At 40.5% G+C, this 19751-nt stretch overlaps 1 protein-coding gene across 2 annotated transcripts in view; it reads right to left on the bottom strand.

Moving 5' to 3' along the window:
- sacm1la (SAC1 like phosphatidylinositide phosphatase a) overlaps window positions 1–19751 on the bottom strand; it is a 30171-nt gene that overhangs the window by 9746 nt on the left and 674 nt on the right. Inside the window, exons 2-20 of one of the 2 annotated variants that reach the window (XM_080735031.1) lie at window positions 18347–18444; window positions 17747–17821; window positions 17286–17413; window positions 15726–15875; window positions 12881–12940; window positions 12759–12792; window positions 11713–11814; window positions 11522–11607; window positions 11232–11318; window positions 11055–11123; window positions 10812–10891; window positions 10195–10293; window positions 8879–9017; window positions 7640–7709; window positions 7431–7503; window positions 6860–6953; window positions 5689–5781; window positions 4882–4939; window positions 1748–3700 (exon numbers count right to left, since the gene is read on the bottom strand). In XM_080735031.1, the coding sequence (XP_080591157.1) occupies window positions 3564–3700; window positions 4882–4939; window positions 5689–5781; window positions 6860–6953; window positions 7431–7503; window positions 7640–7709; window positions 8879–9017; window positions 10195–10293; window positions 10812–10891; window positions 11055–11123; window positions 11232–11318; window positions 11522–11607; window positions 11713–11814; window positions 12759–12792; window positions 12881–12940; window positions 15726–15875; window positions 17286–17413; window positions 17747–17821; window positions 18347–18444 (1732 nt within the window). In that variant the 3' untranslated portion in view covers window positions 1748–3563. Of the gene's footprint in view, window positions 1–1747; window positions 3701–4881; window positions 4940–5688; window positions 5782–6859; window positions 6954–7430; window positions 7504–7639; window positions 7710–8878; window positions 9018–10194; window positions 10294–10811; window positions 10892–11054; window positions 11124–11231; window positions 11319–11521; window positions 11608–11712; window positions 11815–12758; window positions 12793–12880; window positions 12941–15725; window positions 15876–17285; window positions 17414–17746; window positions 17822–18346; window positions 18445–19751 lie in introns of those variants that run through there. The other variant, XM_080735032.1, reaches the window with a different exon arrangement.

The following is a 19751-nucleotide window of genomic DNA, read 5'->3' as shown; positions in this document are numbered from 1 at the left end:
AATGTATCCTGTATTATATCCTGTCAACTGTGTCCTGTGTCTGATTCTTATAAAACGTAATTAATCTATTGACATATTGTTCCTTTGTTAGCCTCCTGGTTGGTCCCTGACTGACCAACCAGCAGGCTCTATCTGCCTTGTCCCGCCCTGGTTCCGCCTTTTTTATGTTGAATTAGCTAAAACATAATTTTTGGAGACATGAAAACATGCTGATTCACTATGCTGCCACTGAGCAGCTCCAATTGACTGAAACAAAGTTTGAAATTAGAATTGAGCGCACAGAATAACAATATGAAGCAACTGAATTAACATGGCAGTGGATGGAATGTCCCACTGAATGTCCCTCCAAGTCAAAGCAACCAATGGGTGTGGAGAGGGGCAGGACAATGGGCGGGACTTGACAAAGGGTGTTCAGTTCTCATTGTTTCACAGAGTATTGTAAAACTTCTAATAGCAGCTCATTTCATTTTGGTTCTCATACAGTATATATTTGATAGCCTGGCGGGGCCATCCCACATACTGCGTTCACTCAACTTCCAAGGAATGAGTGAGTGAACGCAGTATGTGGGATGGCCCGCCAGGCTATATATTTGACACATTGGGGCCTATACACAAATTTAGCACATAGCCTGAGAGGGAAGGAAAGTCTATAATAATCATCACAAAGAAATGTCCTTCAGTTCCCAGTGGAGATTGAAGCGGTTTGCTGAACAACATGGGACGTCACCTATCATCAGTGATGTACAAATACATTTTAGCCTAAATGTCTGACTGTACCTCTTGCTGTTTACATTTCTGACCAATAAGTATTCAATCAATGGAAATGTATTTGACACCTTTACAAAAACATTGGTGAAAACCCTTAGTAAGGAATGTATTCCAAGACTGTCCACTTTCCCAATAATATTCCATGACTACTGTACACAGCTAATGTCAGGCTCACTGGCTCTAGATAGACACCACCTTACAAATAAAAAGGCCATTCAATTATGTTCATTCAAGTTTATTGACAATCAAATAATGCACTGAATAAAATCATCTCAAGGGATCAGAGATCTGTGTGTGCTGAAGAGAAACAATTAAATTCACTCATTCCACAGCAAACAAATCATGTGATAATGCTCTCAAATACCTGGATCAAGAAATTGCAGAAGGTAAAATTGTATAACGAATAAATCCTATCCACTATGCTGTTGTGTCAACAAAACTAAGACAGGTGTATATATATACTGATTACATTATACTGAATTAAATTATACTATTATACACTTCAGGCTGTGTAGTTAATCTATGTTAGTGCTTGTCTGGTAACCTCATCATCAAGTGGTTTTAGCCATTACCTGTGCTTCAGCGGTGGACACACACGTAATGTAATGTCCTGAGGGCCTAACTGCTTCATTCCTCAAACTGACCCAATCCACTTTGTTAGAATGAGTACAATGTTCAAATAATAAGTCAGAGAATGAGTACAATGTTCAAACAATAAGTCAGAAGAGGTTCAAAGTAAAACTACTACTTGATGCACTGTGCATTCTTTTTCCCACTGATTTTCAGATTATGGTCACCCCTTTCCATCAATTACTTTAATCATAAGTAAAATGCCATATTCACACAGTTCATTAAGCGCACAATGTAAAGACCAAAAGGTACACAAATATATCGGCTGCACAGTACTTCAGATTAAGTTGGTCATCACGGTTTCTATCACGTTTTAAAAACTAGTTTGGTGTCAGTACCACTAGATAAACATGGTTCCATCATTTATTGAAAGTTCACGAATCATCTATGACTAAATTGATACCCAACAACATGACATCTGAATGCAATGGAATGTGAAATGAAAACAATAATAATGGGGTGGGGCCTTAACACAGTGATCCAAATGCACAGTAGAACTAAATTAATATGGATTCATGGACAATCCCAATGACAGTAAGGAAACAGTTAGTGACTGTTTAGGAATGCCATTATGAAACAGAATGATGGTTCATGGCAGTGGTTCTCAAACCTTTTAATTTCAAGGACCCCCACGACTCTGAGAGTGACCAGAATCAGATCCATATACTCCCAGAGTTACAGACCTGTTAAAGAGTTCATTTGGAACCCCCCAAGGCAGGGGTTCCCAAACCTTTTTGTCTCAGCAGATCTACAAGGACACAACGCCTCGCGAGTGTGCTTGTAGATCGGCTGTTTTCACTAGTAGTTTTGTGCGACCGTCTTGTATGATGAAGCAGGGCTTTGCTTTACCAAAAGACATACACATTTGAAACTTGGAAATACAAGGTTTCTGCCCGGCAGTGACGATATTTTAGTGATTATGTTGCGTGGAAAACGTTGAGATAATAGCCATTTTGGTTAGAACTGATTGAAAATAACTTTGTACTTCCAAGTTTAAAATGATACTAAATATTTTTTTAAGTGTCCAAAGCGGCACCCCTGGACTGCCGTCACGGCACCCCAGGGTGCCCCGTCACCCACTTTGAAAACCCCTGCCCCAAGGAACCCTGAGGGTCCCTGCACCCCACTTTGAGAACCACTTCATAGCAGAATGACAGAATAAAAGACAACTGGTCCATGACTCCCAATCAAATGGAAATGTAAAGCTCTCATCACCAACCAGCATTCCATACAGTACTGTATGCAGGAAACTCATTTCATGGTTTCTAAAAGTGCGAAACAGAGACACCAAGAGACTACCATAAAGCCCTTACAAAAAGATAGCTATCATAGATACTTTCCGTGATGAGGTTATTAGGAAGACTTTTGCCTCTACATGAGCCGATTAAATTAGACATACATTTGGACTAATTTAATTACAAGTTCTGTAAGGCTTGTTACATTCAAGATGACAACTTGTTCGTGTGCATATAGATTGCTTTCCTGGCCATTTCGGGAAAGCTCCAATGTGTTTCAGTATGTGCACATAAAAGCGAGAGACTCCTTTAAAATGTCAATATCTATGGCCCTATTACCTTTACCAATTTGGACTTAAGTGTAAGATCTATAAGAAGTTTCAACTTTCAATATTGACCAGAATCTAGCCAGTGCCTAGGAAATCCCCCTTAAAATATGCTTCACATCTTACTTCAAACAACAGTAAACAAATATCTGGAGAAATTAGCAGTAATGCACTAAAGTGCACAACTGTGGAATCCCACAAATGCTGAAGCCATCACTAAAGTGCTATCAAAGATCCACTGTAATTAAATTGTGCCCTCTAGTGGCTGCAAACCGGCAACACAGATTGCTGGAAACCCTCTCCACCACCACACACACAAACAAACATCCGTATTGAGATAAGGTCCATAAAATGTACATGAAGAAGTAAAATGTGGACCATGTGACGGAGGGCTGACTCCAGTACAGAGGGAGAAGTGTTCTGAGGAGATGGTATGTAATCTCTTGCATTAAGGAAGAAAAGAACCGTTGCAGATTAGAAAATCGAAACAGAAATCAGTACAGAGTCCAGGCCTGCAGCAGACAGGAGGAGGAAGAGCAGAATGGAGGTATACGAGTCTGCCTGGTCCGAGAGCGGCTCCTCAGACGAGCATGGCTGCACAGGCTCAATCCATCTTCTCCTTCTGGACCAGCTTGGGGGCGTCCACAAAGTCCCGGCCGTAGAACATGATGATGGCAGCTGTGACTGCACCCGCCAGGCCCCAGAACAGGATGTACGCCAGGGTTTCTGTCCAGGTGTCGCCTGGCAGAGAGACAGACATCAGTGTCCAAGACCGCATAACACACGCACGCACGCACGCACGCACGCACGCACGCACGCACGCGTGACTTATGGGGGATAGAAGTGTTACTGTAAATAGCAATAAAGAAACTGCTGGCTTATTGTGTCTAAAAATACATATTTAGCCACTTGTACGCATGCTCCCATGCATACGCATGCCCCACATTTTAGCACGGTAAACGCGATAAAACAATAGAACGAAGCGAATGAAAACATTTTAACACTGACTTTTTCTTTTCTCTAATTACAATCTAAAATATGAACCCTTGTTGTAAAAAAACAAATTTGTCCTTTAGTTGTTCCTTGTACCCTGAGAATTTAACTTCTTTAATTTCTCAAGACGAGTTTAATATTAGCGGGTGAGAGTGTCAATCCTACATCCTGTCATCGTTAACCTGTCTGACTGAGGCTGCGTACCCTTGGTCCTTCCTCCACCCCCTTAGCAACAGCCCCTAGCAACCACATTGTATTAGAGTGCCTGCATCCTGTTCCATTCCGTACAATGCCATGCTTTTTGGTCCTTTATAATGAAACATATTGCACTCTGAGAGACCATCTCAGCATTATTCTTGTCGGTTTGGTAGAAGTCCGTTAATGAGCAGTTTCACAAACATACATAGAATAAGAAACATAACTGGGTAAAAAGTTAGAAACTATAGTAAAAATACTCATCACATATTATCTGAACGCAAACAGACATTTATTATCTTTGGCCCGACAGTGAGGAGTCTAACCAGAAGAACGTTAATGCATTCAGAGGATTATGCCATTTCCCCCATCCCCTCCTTGCTGCCACAATTGAATAATTTAAAAGATAATCAACAGATTAATAGGCTAGTGAAGTTACATGATCACTCACTTGGCTTCTCACCCGTGAACACTGGCACTACCGCCGGGAACTGAACTGACTTCAGATCTTAAAATGTTGTGATGTAAAATCAAAAAACCTGATGTATAATTTCATAATATGACAACCAGTGAGTTGTACATAGCAGATATTAGACATTTTCACACTATACACCACTGAACAGGTTATTTGATTAAAGTAAAATCAAATTAAATTGAACTTCTGTCGATCAATTAATCATTTCACCCTAAAGTATGTGAGTTAAGATTCAGGGACACAGAAGATGACGTCTTACCAGCCATGAGAAGGCAGATGACACACATGGAAAAGGCCACCACCATAATAGCTGGCAGCTGCACAGGGAAAAAGATCAAAATGATCAGAGACGTACAATTAAGTGTAATTCATTATTTGTCAACAGTTTCGCCTGCCAAAAAAGAAATCCACAGTTTCAGGCCCTCCATATCACAGTAACACTAACAATGTAAATAGTGTAATTTATTATAAAAATGTACTTGTTAATCGACATTTCCAAAAGTATCCAAAAATAGCCTATCTTCAAGCTGCCTGTAGATTTATTGTGCAACTATATGTGCGACAGTATTGTGGGACACAGCTGAATGAATAATAATAATGAATAATAATTAGGGCTGGGATGCGATTAAAATTTTTAATCTAATTAATTACAGGCTCTGTGATTAATTAATCGCAATTAATCGCATTTTAATCGCACATCGATATTTGACCTGAGAAGAATTTTTTCTTTCAAGTAAAACACATTTTTTTGTACGAGTGAATCAACGAGTGAGTTTTTTAAATCTAAATTTCGCATCCACTGGGCCAAGCAAAGTGCTCTGATCGGCTACTTCTCCCTTTGCGTTTGTTGTCTCTTCTTGGTTGGTGCATCGCTATGATCGGTATGCCCGAAACTGAAGGTTCTGTGGTGCAAAAACTAAGTGCGATTAAAATGCGTAATATTTTTTAATCGCGTTAATTTTCTGTAATTAATTAATCGCAATTAATCAGTTAAAGTCCCAGCCTTAATAATAATCTAATAATCGATAGTTGCAGCCCTAAATGTTAACACTGAATAAATACTGACCGCCAGGAATTTCCAGTCCTTCTGCACACGTAGCGGAGTCGGCCCGTCGCTTTCATCTAAAGCATAGTTACCCAGAAACAGGTCAATGGAATCCTAGAAGAAATGACAACGTCAGCTGGCAGGTGGAATTAAAACAAAAAGTTCTTAGCATGGCTGTGTTTCCTTACAAAGGTATTAATGAAAACCGAAATACCCATACAAGCTCGCGATGCGACATGTTGTGAGCTGTGGAATAATTTACCAATATATCTCCAACAAAATAAAGATTTGGAGCCTGCTCCAAATTTAGTTAGCTAGGATTTTCTTTAGGTGTTAGGGTGTTTTTTTAATGAATGGTGTAGTTATTTGTAACTTTGTCTTACTTTGAAAACCATGTAGGAAATGCATTTAATTACACTTTCACATGTTATCCTCTGAGTAGAATATGTCTTGTGATGAAATAGTTTTTTGTTTGCAGAAATGCCAAACCATCACAGATTTATCGGTTAAAGCAGCATCTTGTGCAAAATGCGTACCAAAATCATAAATTATCTGAAAGGCACAAACTGTTACATCTGTAACTTCCAGGACAATATAGCAATTCCCTGATTTTCAAGCCCACAAATAAGTGCTATCTTTGTGATGATCAAAGTAAAATTGGAGCTCCAAACAGTACTGTATCTGGAGTTGAACATTTTTAATGATTTAAAGAGTTAAAATGTGCAACGTGTTCATTACACTTGTCCTCTTAATCTTTCCTGTTTGTTTAGACTGCAATAAGAAATGTTGCGTTACACTTGAACCCGAGTAGCCTTATTCTGGGACTAAGTAAGTCGGTCGGAGAGGCTTATTGTCGGCATCAGCCGAGAAACATTCACATTCATTCAGCCAAAATAGAAGATCTACAAGCACACAATGCTTCGAACTGCAACTTGTTATGAGCTTGCAGATCTGCTGTTTTGAGCCAAGATATTTAAAGAAGAATGACAACTCTGTAGGATAGAGGGCAGAGGCCTTCGAATTACGCTCAGCTACCGGTAAATAATGGTAAATGGTTTAGGTAGTTTAAATGAATCTCACGTATGTGTTATTAGCACTTGATAATGATTTCTGGAGATGTCTTAATAAAAATGATGACACCTTTACAAGTGACGCCAATGTTCTACTGCGTGTGTGAAAACCGTTCACGTACTTGTCTGAAGCCATCTGAGAAGTTGTTCTTGTAGTAGCGGATCATGGAGTTCCAGCCATCCATTACGAGACCCCATTGAGTCCTCTTCCCCGTCCTAATGGATGAGACATCAGATCAACCTCTGTCTATCTATCTAGGTCAGTGGTTCTCAACCTGTGGGTCGGGACCCCCAGGGGGTCCCCAAATTATTTTGGGGGGTCCCCAGATTATTTACTTAATGTGCAACATTGTTTTCTCACTCAACAGTAAACACACCTGCATAAGGTTTAAGTGTATCTACACATTTTTAGAGACAGTTTACAGACTTTTTAATACTTCTAAAATGACAAATTAAACATTGGCCAAATTGTCAAATATTAGAGGCAGAAATTGTGAAAATAGCCAATCTACATGCTCACAACGCGAGGCGTTGTGAGCATGTAGATCTGCTATTTTCACAATAGAACCGTGTTATACAAAATGTAATGCCAGTGGCGGTCGCTGTAAATAGCGTAGACACCTTCATGACAATTAGGCGTGGTACAAATGATTCGTCTGGCGGTATGTGTGTTGTGGTGATGCATTTCAGTACCTTGTGAAGTCTGTTTTCAAGGCTCCAGTTCCTGCATACTGTACAGCGCATGCATTAGCATTGTCAGCCCATGCTAGTTAGAGAGAGAGCACACACGCACACACAGAAAACAGTGAGGGGTAAGAAACACTAGGTTTGGTTTTCACAGTAGAACTACTCACAGTGCAAGTCATGCTAAATATCAAACAAGTGGTTTGTTAACTTCTTACCGTTTTTATAGATTTTCTCAAAGTCGGCCTGTTCTTCAATTCGCTGGCCCACATTCAGAACCCCCATCCTCTGTGGACATTTAGAAAACAATCAGAGTGAAGTGTAATTACGGTATATAAACAAGACACCCAGGTTATAATAATGGTTTTAATACTATAGGACTGCAACAATCGATTATATTCTTAGTGATTACTCTAACGATTACCGGTACTTTTTCGATTAATCAAATAATAATAATAAAAAGTTATATTTTTTATATACATATACATATATACATTTTTTATTTTATAAATCAACAAATCTATTAGCGACTTTAGCCCCATTTTATTCTTTGTCGCAAAACAATACACAAATAGCTATTGTCACAAATAGTGACAATAGCAGAGCCACATGCTCTAAACCTTTGAGCTTGTTTTTGGACATTTCTGCCCAATAATGACAAGTCCAAAATAGGGATTAGTTCATTAAATGATCGACTATTGATTCAATCGATTATTCGATTGACTGTTGCATCCCTACAGTATTATGACGATAGCCAGCTCTCTATTTGGGCAAAGATTCAGGCTATTCCGACCTTCACTCACTTCAGAATAACATTAAAGTTCTAAAAAGGTAATATGCGCTTAGTTTGTGAGATTATCCCTGGATTTACAGACACAGACCCTCTTCTAAACAGCTCGGAACCCTACAGAGTTCACTCCATAAAAAGTGCAGACCTCCACCAAGGACTATAAATGTAAAATCTTTGACTTTGGACTTCTCCAAGCTAGAAGAGCTGTGGCATTATGCTGGAAAAGTGTTGAAGCCCCAACATTGAGGATGTGGCATAGGGAGCTCATGAACTCTACTGGAGAGGTTTACATATAAAGTTTGGGGTAGACAGAGGGATTTTGAACAGCTGTGGGAGACGTATATGAATAACATGGAAATAACTACCTAATGTAATAACAATATATGGTTAAAGACATTTTTTGTAAATTATAATGCATGGGAACTATGTATTATTATTAATATTACTACTTTAAATAGACATGTGCAGGTGGTATGTGTGTGAATGTGTGTGAATGTGAGTGTCTTTATATTTTTATGTATTGTATGTAAAAAAAAGCTTTGGCTGGTGAAACTTTCATGGTGTTCCGGTCATTACAATTCGACATACACTGACCAAACGATAGATGTTATTACAGCCCCAACTCGGTGGAAGCTTAACACATCATCATCATCTGTGTGTATTTCACCTGTAGTTGGGACTGGAGTGAGCGGCGTGCCAGCAAGCTCTGGATGACATTGGTTCTGTCCAGGCAGTCCATGCAGTTACTGCGGAACGTTCCCTTCTGCTGGGTGACAGTCGTTCCCACTGCGTTCACCATGAAGTAGCTGCAGAGATGAGCACACAAGAGATGCTGTGAATGCACACGTTTAGCCCAATATTGATTTTGTCAACAGAAACAACCACTACTTTGACGACTACCTTTTTTCACAGACAAAAACTGAATAAAAACTATGTAAATCTTTCATGGAAAAAGACAGGGAAACCTAGCATCGCTCAGTGGTTTAAGGAACTATCTTTATGCCTTCCTTTAGAAAGAATTACATACACTCTCAAAAACAAACAAGAGCTATTTGAGAAAATATGGGGAAGTTTTATTCAGTATGTTAAGGGAAACGACCTTTCCTATCTGATGGAGGAACCAGGAGTGGGGTAGTTGTTTGTTGTTTCTTTGTTTTGTTTTCTCTCTACGTTCATTTGTCTGGCCTTGTGGCTTATGAATCGTGATGTTCATGTGATGTGCGTGCTCTGTGTCATGATGATTATTTTGTATTTTTGGGGTTTTTGTTTTTTGTGGGGTTTTTGTTTGTTTTGTCTGTGCTTTTCTTTTGTTATTGATTGTATGTATATAAAAGGGAAAAAAACGAAAATAAACATATTGTAAAAAAAAAAAAAAAAAAACGATGTAAATAAATTCATGGGTGCGAGCAGGCGTCACAGATCGAAAACAGCTGATCTACAAGCTCACAGTGCATCGCAAATAGCATGCAGTTAAGTGAAAAATTGCCATTTCTGTGCCACACCCAAACCTTGGTAAAACAGAATCCATTCTTTTTGGGACCCTTCTCTAAGAGAGATAAATGTAAACGATTTCAAGATCAAAGTTGAGGACACAGTAATCTACCTATTTAGGCTGTATTCTGGATAAATACAGCAATGGTGATACAAAAGGTAAGAGATTCAAAGAACGTGATTCCTGGGCAGAATGTCCACTTTAATCAATAAGAGTGCCCTCAGGACTCTTGCTGGGGCCCTCATTCAGTTACTCTATGCCTGCACCTCCTGGTACTCCAACACCAAAATGCCATTAAAGACTAAACTCCAAACCTCCCAAAACAAACTGATTCGACTACTTCTTAACCTGGGGCCCATGACCCACGTTTCTCCCACACACTTTGCTAGCCTAGGGTAGACGACAGGGTTAAACAACTAAAAATGGGATTGACTTCACATTGTATTGCATTTCAATGTGCACAATGTGCTACATAAATACAGTTTGATTACCTGTATTCATCCTGCGCCGCAGCTACGGCATCCACCAAGATCTGGAGGCGATCCCATCTCATACGACTGCACTCTTTGTGGAAGTCAAACGGTATATAACTACAAAGTAGTAAGACAGAGGTAAAGGTATAACGTGTTATGATTGCATTATGAGTATGTATGAATGCTTACAACTGTAATTAGTGTGGTTTCTATAAGCAACACACCACTGTTCTCGGTCTGAGAGGTTTTTGCCAGCAAAGTGAACCTGCTTTTTGTACAACGGAAAGGTGAAGCTTTTGGTCACGCTTCACACACTGTTGTCATGCTTCACATGACATTACGATATATAATATAATAAATGGTAAGACGGAATTCAGTTCCCAGCGGATTCCTTGCGACTTGTGTCAGTGCAACCACACTTACAATTTCTCAAAGAATTGCACCTTTCTAGTTATACGGTGCTATAAGCAGATTATAATGCATTCTAATTATGACTGTAATGCATTATAGACATAGTATGCATAGATTAGCAAATATTACCGAAATGCTATTTAAAATGCAATGAATTGGTCAAAAACGAATCGATGCCACCGATGACTATTGAACTAATATGAAAAACGGGGTTGACAACTTACTTGAGCATTCCATTAGCCATTTCATTTACCATCTTAGCAAACTCCTTCTCTAGAGGCTTCTCTGAACCCTTCTGGTTGACCTGCATACAGTGTCAAAGAATTATCCCATTTTATATTTTCCATGGTTTACTTCAAGGCCAATACAAACAAGGCACACAAGCTGATCTACTAGCTAGATTGTCTTGTCTTCGCCAGACAACATCACGACAGAGTATAAATCAGGCTATAAACAGTAGAACTTACCAGATTGAGAATGGTTTGCTTCCCATAGATAAGCAGCTGAGAGTCAAAATGCCTTTGGAAACCATCCATCTAGAAATTATTTTCAAAATATTGGTACATTGTTACCATCACTTTAAGGCTCACTGGTGCGTTTCATTGAATAGTGAGGAGCTGATATAAAAATATGCATGAACTTACTTGGTTGGTGGATGAGCTGATTAGAGGTTTAGGTTTGTATTTGAGGTTGGGCCTCTGAGACCAGAAGAATGGCATGGACCCTCGCGTCTGTTAGAGCAAAACAAAACCATCAGAAGTTTCTGGGCCTTTGCTTTAATACAGTGAAATTGTTGAACAGCTCTGACAATGAATTCATACCCTGTCGCAGAACACTGTCTCTTGCCTAGAAGAACAGATGCTCGTACATCTGTTCCTTTTGGCAAGTGACACGGAACCTGCTAGGGAGTAAATAAATTAGACTTTACACTTGCCTGTACAAATGAAGCCCGGGCTCCTTCATACAGAACAATCTGCTCAGTCTCCACAAAATTAGCAGCATGACCCTCTGAATCAATGCCTATAGAAAACACGGTTAGCAAGGCGATTAACTTCTTCCCACCGCCATTATCTAAAGCTGTCAGTGCCCCACTAATGGGCTGCTGTGTCTGTAGTGTTCCCTTACCTCTGACATAGTAACGGACTCCGGCTCGGAAACAGCTCCTCCTGGATATAAGGATCCATTCAAAGATCTTTCCATTGATCCGGCATGGTTTCATCACAATGACTGGAGGGTAAGAGTCAAGGACAATCCCTATGGGGGTGAATCATCCAGAGTACAACATTCTGTCTGTCTATGTCCATGAACTCTAGTCTATGGCTAGTCTTTTTTTTACAGTGTGGTCCTGAAGGGGCAATGCCTATGGAACTTAATTTATATGTCCCACAAAAAATCCTGAATATGGACTTCCACACGGCTCCAGACTGGCTTTTTTATTTTTTATGTATGTGCAATTATTATATTTCAGTCAGGTAACTCACGATATATTGAACATGGTTCTTGGTATCCACATAGGAACGGTGTGGCTTCAATATGGATCTCAGATTTCAAGTGGCAAGCCAACGACGTCATTTGTCTTTGAAGTCAGTCGTCTATGACGCATGACTCCAATTTGGGCTCGGTTTCAACCTGATCAGAGCCCAATTGACTTCCATCCATTAAAACATATTTTTTATCAAATATAAAAAAAATCTATGTAAAAACATACAGTAAGTGGTAGAACATGCATGAAGGTACTAATTGGCCAACTTGAAGTGTGCACAAGAAATGTGGTCCAGGGCCCTCTAGCGGATTGCAAGATTAGCTCTGGACACACACACACACACACACACACACACACACACACACACACACACACACACACACACACACACACACACACACACACACACACACACACACACACACACACACACACACACACACACACACACACACACACACACACACACACTTAAAGCCCCGTTATACTCGGCTGTGCACTGGTGCCCCACACTGAAAAGAGTCGATCTACAAGCTCACAACGCGTCAAACTGTGAGGTGTTTTGAGCTTGCCTATTTTCAGTGCATGACACAGAAAGGCAACCAAGTATAAATGAAGCCTTACACAGACAGTAGAAGGCTCTGCCAGACAATCCAGAAAAGAACCAGACATTGAGTGGAAAGGATACAGCCATGGACAACGGGAAGTGCAAATCGGTGAAGCTGCGAACAACGATAAGGAAGACGCAGTTAATATCAGTGATAAAACAAAGCCATGTCTGAAAGACAAAAGTGATGTTCTATCAGTCACCTCTGGCTGTGCAGCCAACTCTCTCAGGAGGTTCCCGTTCCACACAAACCTCTGATCTGCCTGAAAGTAGAGGAATCATGGTTAGGCATATTGATATGATATGATATGATATGATATGATATGATATGGTACTTTGTCAGTTCACACTGAAATTTGTCTCTTATTTACCCACGATGCACTGAAGTAGAACCATCATCAACAAAGCATAACTAGCCATCTGACCTGTTAATCACACTAGCCCTTACCCGTTCAAAGATATGAGCTCCGAAATGATGTGCAGTGTGTGGATTATGGGATGTGCATTGTGCACACAGTATATGAGGGATGGAAAGTAACTTTAACTGGTGCTTGCATGCTAATATGTAGGAGCATCAATGTAAGAAATACCCGTTCCATTTAACGGCTACAGAGATACTGTGTACCGATCTGCATGATTTTGGACAACATCTGTAACAGGGCCAGAACCCCCCCCCCCCCCGCCCGCCCGCCCGCCTGCCCGCCTGCACACACACACTCCCCCCCCCCCCCCCCCCCGTGTGTGTGTGTGTGTGTGTGTGTGTGTGGGTTTGTGTGTGATTGTGCATGGCCTGAACAACAGCGCCCCTCCCTTAACATGTGTGGTCACAAAAGGTACTGTAGGCTAAATAGATATAGATACACCATAAAAATGCAATTATACAGCATACGATTTGTGAAAGTGACAAACGGGCTTCACAGTTATGTCAGGTGTGTTCATATGCTGATGGTGATGCGATTTCAGATCAATTGCTCCAGCCACTGAGGAGAAACGCGGTTTCAGACAGACACTCAGACAGACAGACAGACAGACAGACATTCGCAAAATTATAGTATAAGTATAGATGAGCCCTAGTGTCTCTATTCCCGGCATGTCAAAATAGTTTTTGCGAACTGATTTGGTGTAGAGGGAAACAAGTTGGGGACCAAGAGTAAACCCCTGGTGGACACCGTTCAACAAGGTACCGGTATATAGGGTTTAAGAAGTTAATTATCTTCACTGTGAACCTTCACACCTAGTACTGAACACACCAAGCAGTAATAATCTTAATCATCGTTATAATTTATGCTTCAGGTTTTACAAGGTCAAAATAAAAGTAATAGCAAGAATACAAAAAGAGAAAGTCAACTCAATTATATACATTTTAAAGCATTATAAGCCAACAAAGGCAAGAGTTGTAAATAGTTTTGCAGATATCAGATGACAAAAGGTTCTGCAATACCTTGATCCCAGTCAAACCAGTTTAACTACTGTACAATAATAGACTGTAGTGTAGTAGACTAAAAAAAGTACAGTGTGCCTTACTAAAGAATAGTTCAGTGTTTGTGTGGGTGTGCAGCTAAAAGCAGGAATGCTGGTTAAGGTAAAGAGCACGAATTATTGGCTATTCTGATGATGAAACCTCAGAATCTGTGGTGGTGCAATGCAGCACCAAGCTAACTAAGTAAGTCTTTGTTCTGTACAGCACATGTGTCCATTTACTACTTAAACCCCATGAACTTCGTTGACTAGGGTCCGCTCAGGGAAGGGTTTATACTTTGTCCACTCCTTTTCCCCCTCTACACCCAATCTCTTTGATTGACACATTTTAAGCTTGTAGATCTGCTATTCTTGGCAAATGTTTGACAATTTTTCACTGCATGTTTACCTATTACAACATGCCAAGAATAGAATGGCTAAAATGTCATTGTCACCCTTAGATGACAGATAATTTTCTAATTGGGACCTGGGTCACACATCTGATCCGTTAACCACATGAACTCTGCAGTCTCCATTCTGCATGTGAAAATAACATTCTGTGAAAATAGCCAATCTGCAGGCTCAGGTGTGTCTCTGAGAGAGACACACACATAGGGGTGGGCGATATGGAAAAATACAATATCACAATATTTCCCAAGCTGTATCACGATTCTTTTTCACATTGGTTTTTGTGGTTATTTTTCAAGTTACTTGACAAAAACTAGACTCTCTGGGTTCCTTTTGGGAGGTCTAAATTGAACTTTACAAGTATGTAAACCCGTAAGCGTCCATTTGGTTTAATTTGTATATTGTCAGTTAAAGTTATACCATGTAACTTTTTTATAAAACAAATCTTAAAATTGTCCTAACTGTTAAATCGCTAAAGTTTTAGAACACCCACTCCGTTATTTTCAGCTTCTAAAGCCTTCTCTTTATATGTTTTCTATGATCCTGACCGGGGTCCGGTTTTCGCGGAAAAATTACGTCATCATACACTACCGGCCAATCACAGCGAGGGTTATACACTGCCGGCCATTCACAGCGCATCTTGCTGACTTCTCAGGAAGTAGCTTGCCTCAACAAAACAACAGCATATACTCGGGTGAAAGTGTCAGTTTCTCCGGAATGCCTGAACGCACAGGAACCAGGGACCCCTCCAAAGATAGATCTCGGCGAGGAGGAGGCAGACGCGGGGGTGTGCGGCCCGGTCCGCGGCAGAAAATAGCCGAAAGACGCGGACGCGACCGCGGTTTGCTATAGAGCTACTGACCACTAGTTGAGCAACTTACACAGTATAGCTTTAAGTGGAGACCTTGACATTTTAAAGTCTGAGAACTACTGATTTAGACCAAAATGCATGTTTAAATTGAATTCTGCAATGAATCTCTGTATTAACGATTAAACAGGATTTTTGACAAGGCTCTCTCATACGATACATCTGAAAAGGCATATCGTGGAGACATTGTATCGTGGAGACATTGTATCGTGGAGACATTGTATCGTGGAGACATTGTATCGTGGAGACATTGTATCGTCTCAACGATAATTATCACCATATCGCCCACCCCTAAACACACACACACGTCTTACCCTCTCCAGCAGACTCATCTCCTGGAAGTCAGGGCTGGTGTTGGCCAGCCTCTGCAGGGTGTGGGTCAGGTCATAGTCAGTGCAGAAGTAGAAGCCGTCCGTGTTCAGCACGTTGTTAATCATAGACAGCAAGGTCTTATTCTCCTGAGTCTAGAGGAGGAGAGAAAGACAGGCTTTTAGCTCATCAGGCATTAGTTGAATGTGAATCCTGGGCACAGATATCTTTGGGCTTTATATCACAATGACAAGCACCTCTGGGGTGATTACGGGCATCTGATTCTTTTCTCAATTCCTGGTATGAAGTAAGATTTTTCAGTGGGTTGGCCAAATGTATAGAACCTATATGATATGGCACTGAATGAATGCACAAAGCAAAGTATTTATGCTGAGATGCACTTTTGGTTTCCAATAGGTTCTGCTTGCATTTGATACCTGTGTGGCAATGGATTCTGTGTGTATGAGAGAAAGGGGGAGGGAGGAGTGAGAGTGAGTGAGTGAGTGAGTGAGTGAGTGAGTGAGTGAGTGAGTGAGTGAGTGAGTGAGTGTGTGTGTGTGTGTGAGTGTGTGTGTGTGTGTGTGTGTGTGTGTGTGTGTGTGTGTGTGTGTGTGTGTGTGTGTGTGTGTGTGTGTGTGTGTGTGTGTGTGTGCGTGTGTGTGTGTGTGTGTGTGTCTGTTCGTGCTTGTTAGGTAGAAAATGATACACAGACAAGACCATTTAATGGATACTTGGCTGTAAATGCCTGTCAACTGATTACGAGGCCAGAAAGAAACGACTATTTTGCAGTCCATCTTCAGAATATTGTAGTTTCACCATAGCAGACCCGTCAATAACATCCGCCGTCATATACAGTAATGGACAGTAATTACATAGCCTACTAGTGTTAAGAGCAGTTGCATTCTCTTAGCACTCTCTCCACTCTGCACACTACACAACACTCCTTCTGTTCCCTGGAAAGGCCTCCAGGACTCTTGCTTCATCAGCACTTAGCTTTCCTGTTTTTACCAATATCAGAGGTTGTCTTTGAGCAGCCTGTTCCCTGACTGTTAATACAACCAATCTACTTTCAAAGCCCCTATGGTTACAATAAATGGGAGGGCAAAAAACACAGGGCGCTTTTTATGGATCCATATATGCTTTGTATTACTCATGAGATTTTTTAAGAGAGTCCACTGTTTAGCAGAAGGTCAGATCTCTGACGATGCCCCAAAATTTCTGTAGTGGCGGTTGATAGTGAAGTACAGCGTCACAACAAGGCAAGGCTGCTATTTCAATTAGCGCTACTAGAATAGCAGCATTGATTAATAATGTAGACCACTTGCTCCACTGAAATTAGATAGCATTGTGTGATTCCAGACAGCCAAGGCATCATCTCTCACTCAGGGGGTACAGTAACTCTTAAAGCTGCCATTTCTGCCAAAGTTCCACACACGTCTTCCTAAAGTTCCATCCCACCTGATGGAACACAGTAGGTGTTCAGGCTAAATGGGCATTTAGAGTGACCAAAACCCTGGTTAGTTGTTGTTGGTTTTAAATGAATGGGTGGGATTAGTATTGGTCACCTGGATCTCTGTGAGGTGCAGCACTGTCTTCTTATAGGAGATAATGTCAAAATCGACAGCCTTCCACACAGCATGGCCAAGGAGGCTGCCCACATTCCTCTTCTTGGTTATGACAATGAGGTACATTCCTGTGTGCATGCAAGGGTCGCATTAACTAATCTATCAGTAATAAACCTGCAGTCATCTGTACGTGTAACAATGTAAAAACACACACACACACACACACACACACACACACACACACACACACACACACACACACACACACACGCGCAGTTGTAAACCGCAAACATCCATAAACCTGCCAAACCTGCCAATTATTTTTTCTATGCACTATCATTACAAACACTTTTATTCATTGTATTTCCGTTTTTCTTTTCCGTTATTTAAGTGTAACTGAAGCAGGACAGCAACAACAGCGCTGCAGTGTGTGTGCCAATACGGTGTGTCATGGTACCTACCTGCTACCAGACGAATGGTTCCCATCACACCACAGATGGGCCTGGTGAGTGCCGAGGGTGGAACATCTTTTTTCACTGCAAAGAAAAACACACCAGCAAAAGAAAATAATGACTACTGTGGCCTTACTGGCCTACTGTATGTTGCCGTCCTTCAACAGCATTCCCATTAAAGCCATTTAGACCGGGTACGCATTATTGTGTATTATTATTATTTTATGCTTTAACTATTGAAAAATAGCAGATCTACAAGCTCACAGCGTGGCACCGAGTGCAGCGCTGCAAGCCTGTAGATCTGCTATTTTTGAAAAATCGTGAACATTTGAATTTTGACCCGATTTTGACCCGATTCTATAAGTGTCTTTTGAATCCTTCTAAGGTTTTTTGAAAAACACGTTTCTATGTCAGTGGTTCTCAAACGTTTTGCATGTGAAGGACTTTTTCAAAAATAGCAGATCTACGAGCTCGCAGCGCAGCACTTGGTATCGTGCTGTGAGCTTGTATATCTGCTATTTTTCAATAGTTAAAGCATTCAATAATTCTAGGCCTAAATAGCTTAAAGCGCAAACGTATCCACAATCATGAATCTCAAGCCTTCTCAACCTGTGAGGGTCATCTCATTCGACACCCTGTCAATGGCCAGGACAGCGTCAGCCCCCTCATCACAAGCCTCGATGAAGAACTTCTCTGGGGTGGTGTGCCTGAGAGAGAACAAGGGACATGTTGTTTACTAGCCTTCTTATAGGGGTTCAGTTAAGAATAGTGATCGATCCAACTGTCTCTGACCCTCTGTAATCTGTATTGAACCTCGAAATTGATTGTTTCTCAGTTTGATAGTAAAACCTGCATGTTACAGATTAGGGCTGCACCTATCAATTATTTCTTAATGATTATTCTATTGATTCCTTTTTCAATTAATCGATAAGTGTGTTTTTAGTTTTTTCTTATTTTTTATAATATATAAACAATTCGATTAACCACTTACCCATTATTTTTTATGCTTCATTGCACAATGGTGTCATCGTGCAAAAATAGTGAAAACAGCAGATCTACTGTATACAGTACAAGCTCTCAACGTGTCAATTTACAATTACAATTTAGACATTTAGCAGACACTCTTAATCCAGAGTATTTACAATAGTTAATCAATGTAATATTACCTTAATACATCAACATCAATACATCAACTGCATAGAAGTAATCTAAGATGTCGAGCTTGAATATCTGCTATTTTCACAATTAAATTACCTTTTATTTTTTATAATTGATTAAATCGATTCGCTGTTTCAGCCCTATTACAGATGAGGCTCAGAAGGAAAAACTAACTTAACTAGCACATGACAGTGACAGTAATAACCCTGTAATTCATGTCAGGGCGGGTATATAAAACACTAAAGCCAACTAGCCAAGCCATATCCAAGATGGAAGAGGAAACTATTGCAAAAGTATGTTCCCATTGTCAAAAGATAGTCATGTAAGTACTCAGTAAGTACAGCTATTGGCGTTTAATGAACACTTGTCCCATAGTGGATCTACTGCGGCAAGACAATCCTATATGAGTTTTCAATGCCTGGGAGTCTGGACATTGCAGCAACTTCAGCAAGTAGCCGTTGAATAAGAGATAAGCTGAGCTTTGCATTCTTTGCATGGTAGAATACTGTACGGAATGAATGACTGAACTAAACCATTAAATTGAACCCTTCAATCTCTCGTGTTTTATTGAGCCACTGTATGGACAAGTTGTGCTTTAAAAATGTGTACTCCAAACTACAGTTTGTAGTATGGGACACAGTATAGAGAAATACTATAAAGTGACCTGGCTTGTAGATGTATGTATGAGAAGAAGCAACCCAGAGCGACACAAAACAGTCCTTTGTTGGGTTCCAAATAAGCAAAACCTTTCAAAACACACTCATGACGACATATCAGCGTGCAGTGACAACATTAAATAAGTCCAAGTTCACACACCAGAGGCCAGTCCAGACCTTAGACATTAGAGCCACATGTT

Source organism: Nannobrachium achirus (genome assembly GCF_963921795.1).
Source record: "Nannobrachium achirus genome assembly, chromosome: 10".
Classification (NCBI taxonomy): Eukaryota; Metazoa; Chordata; class Actinopteri; order Myctophiformes; family Myctophidae; genus Nannobrachium; species Nannobrachium achirus.
Note: the sequence above shows the minus strand (reverse complement) of the source record. Positions and strands in the feature narration are given on the sequence as shown.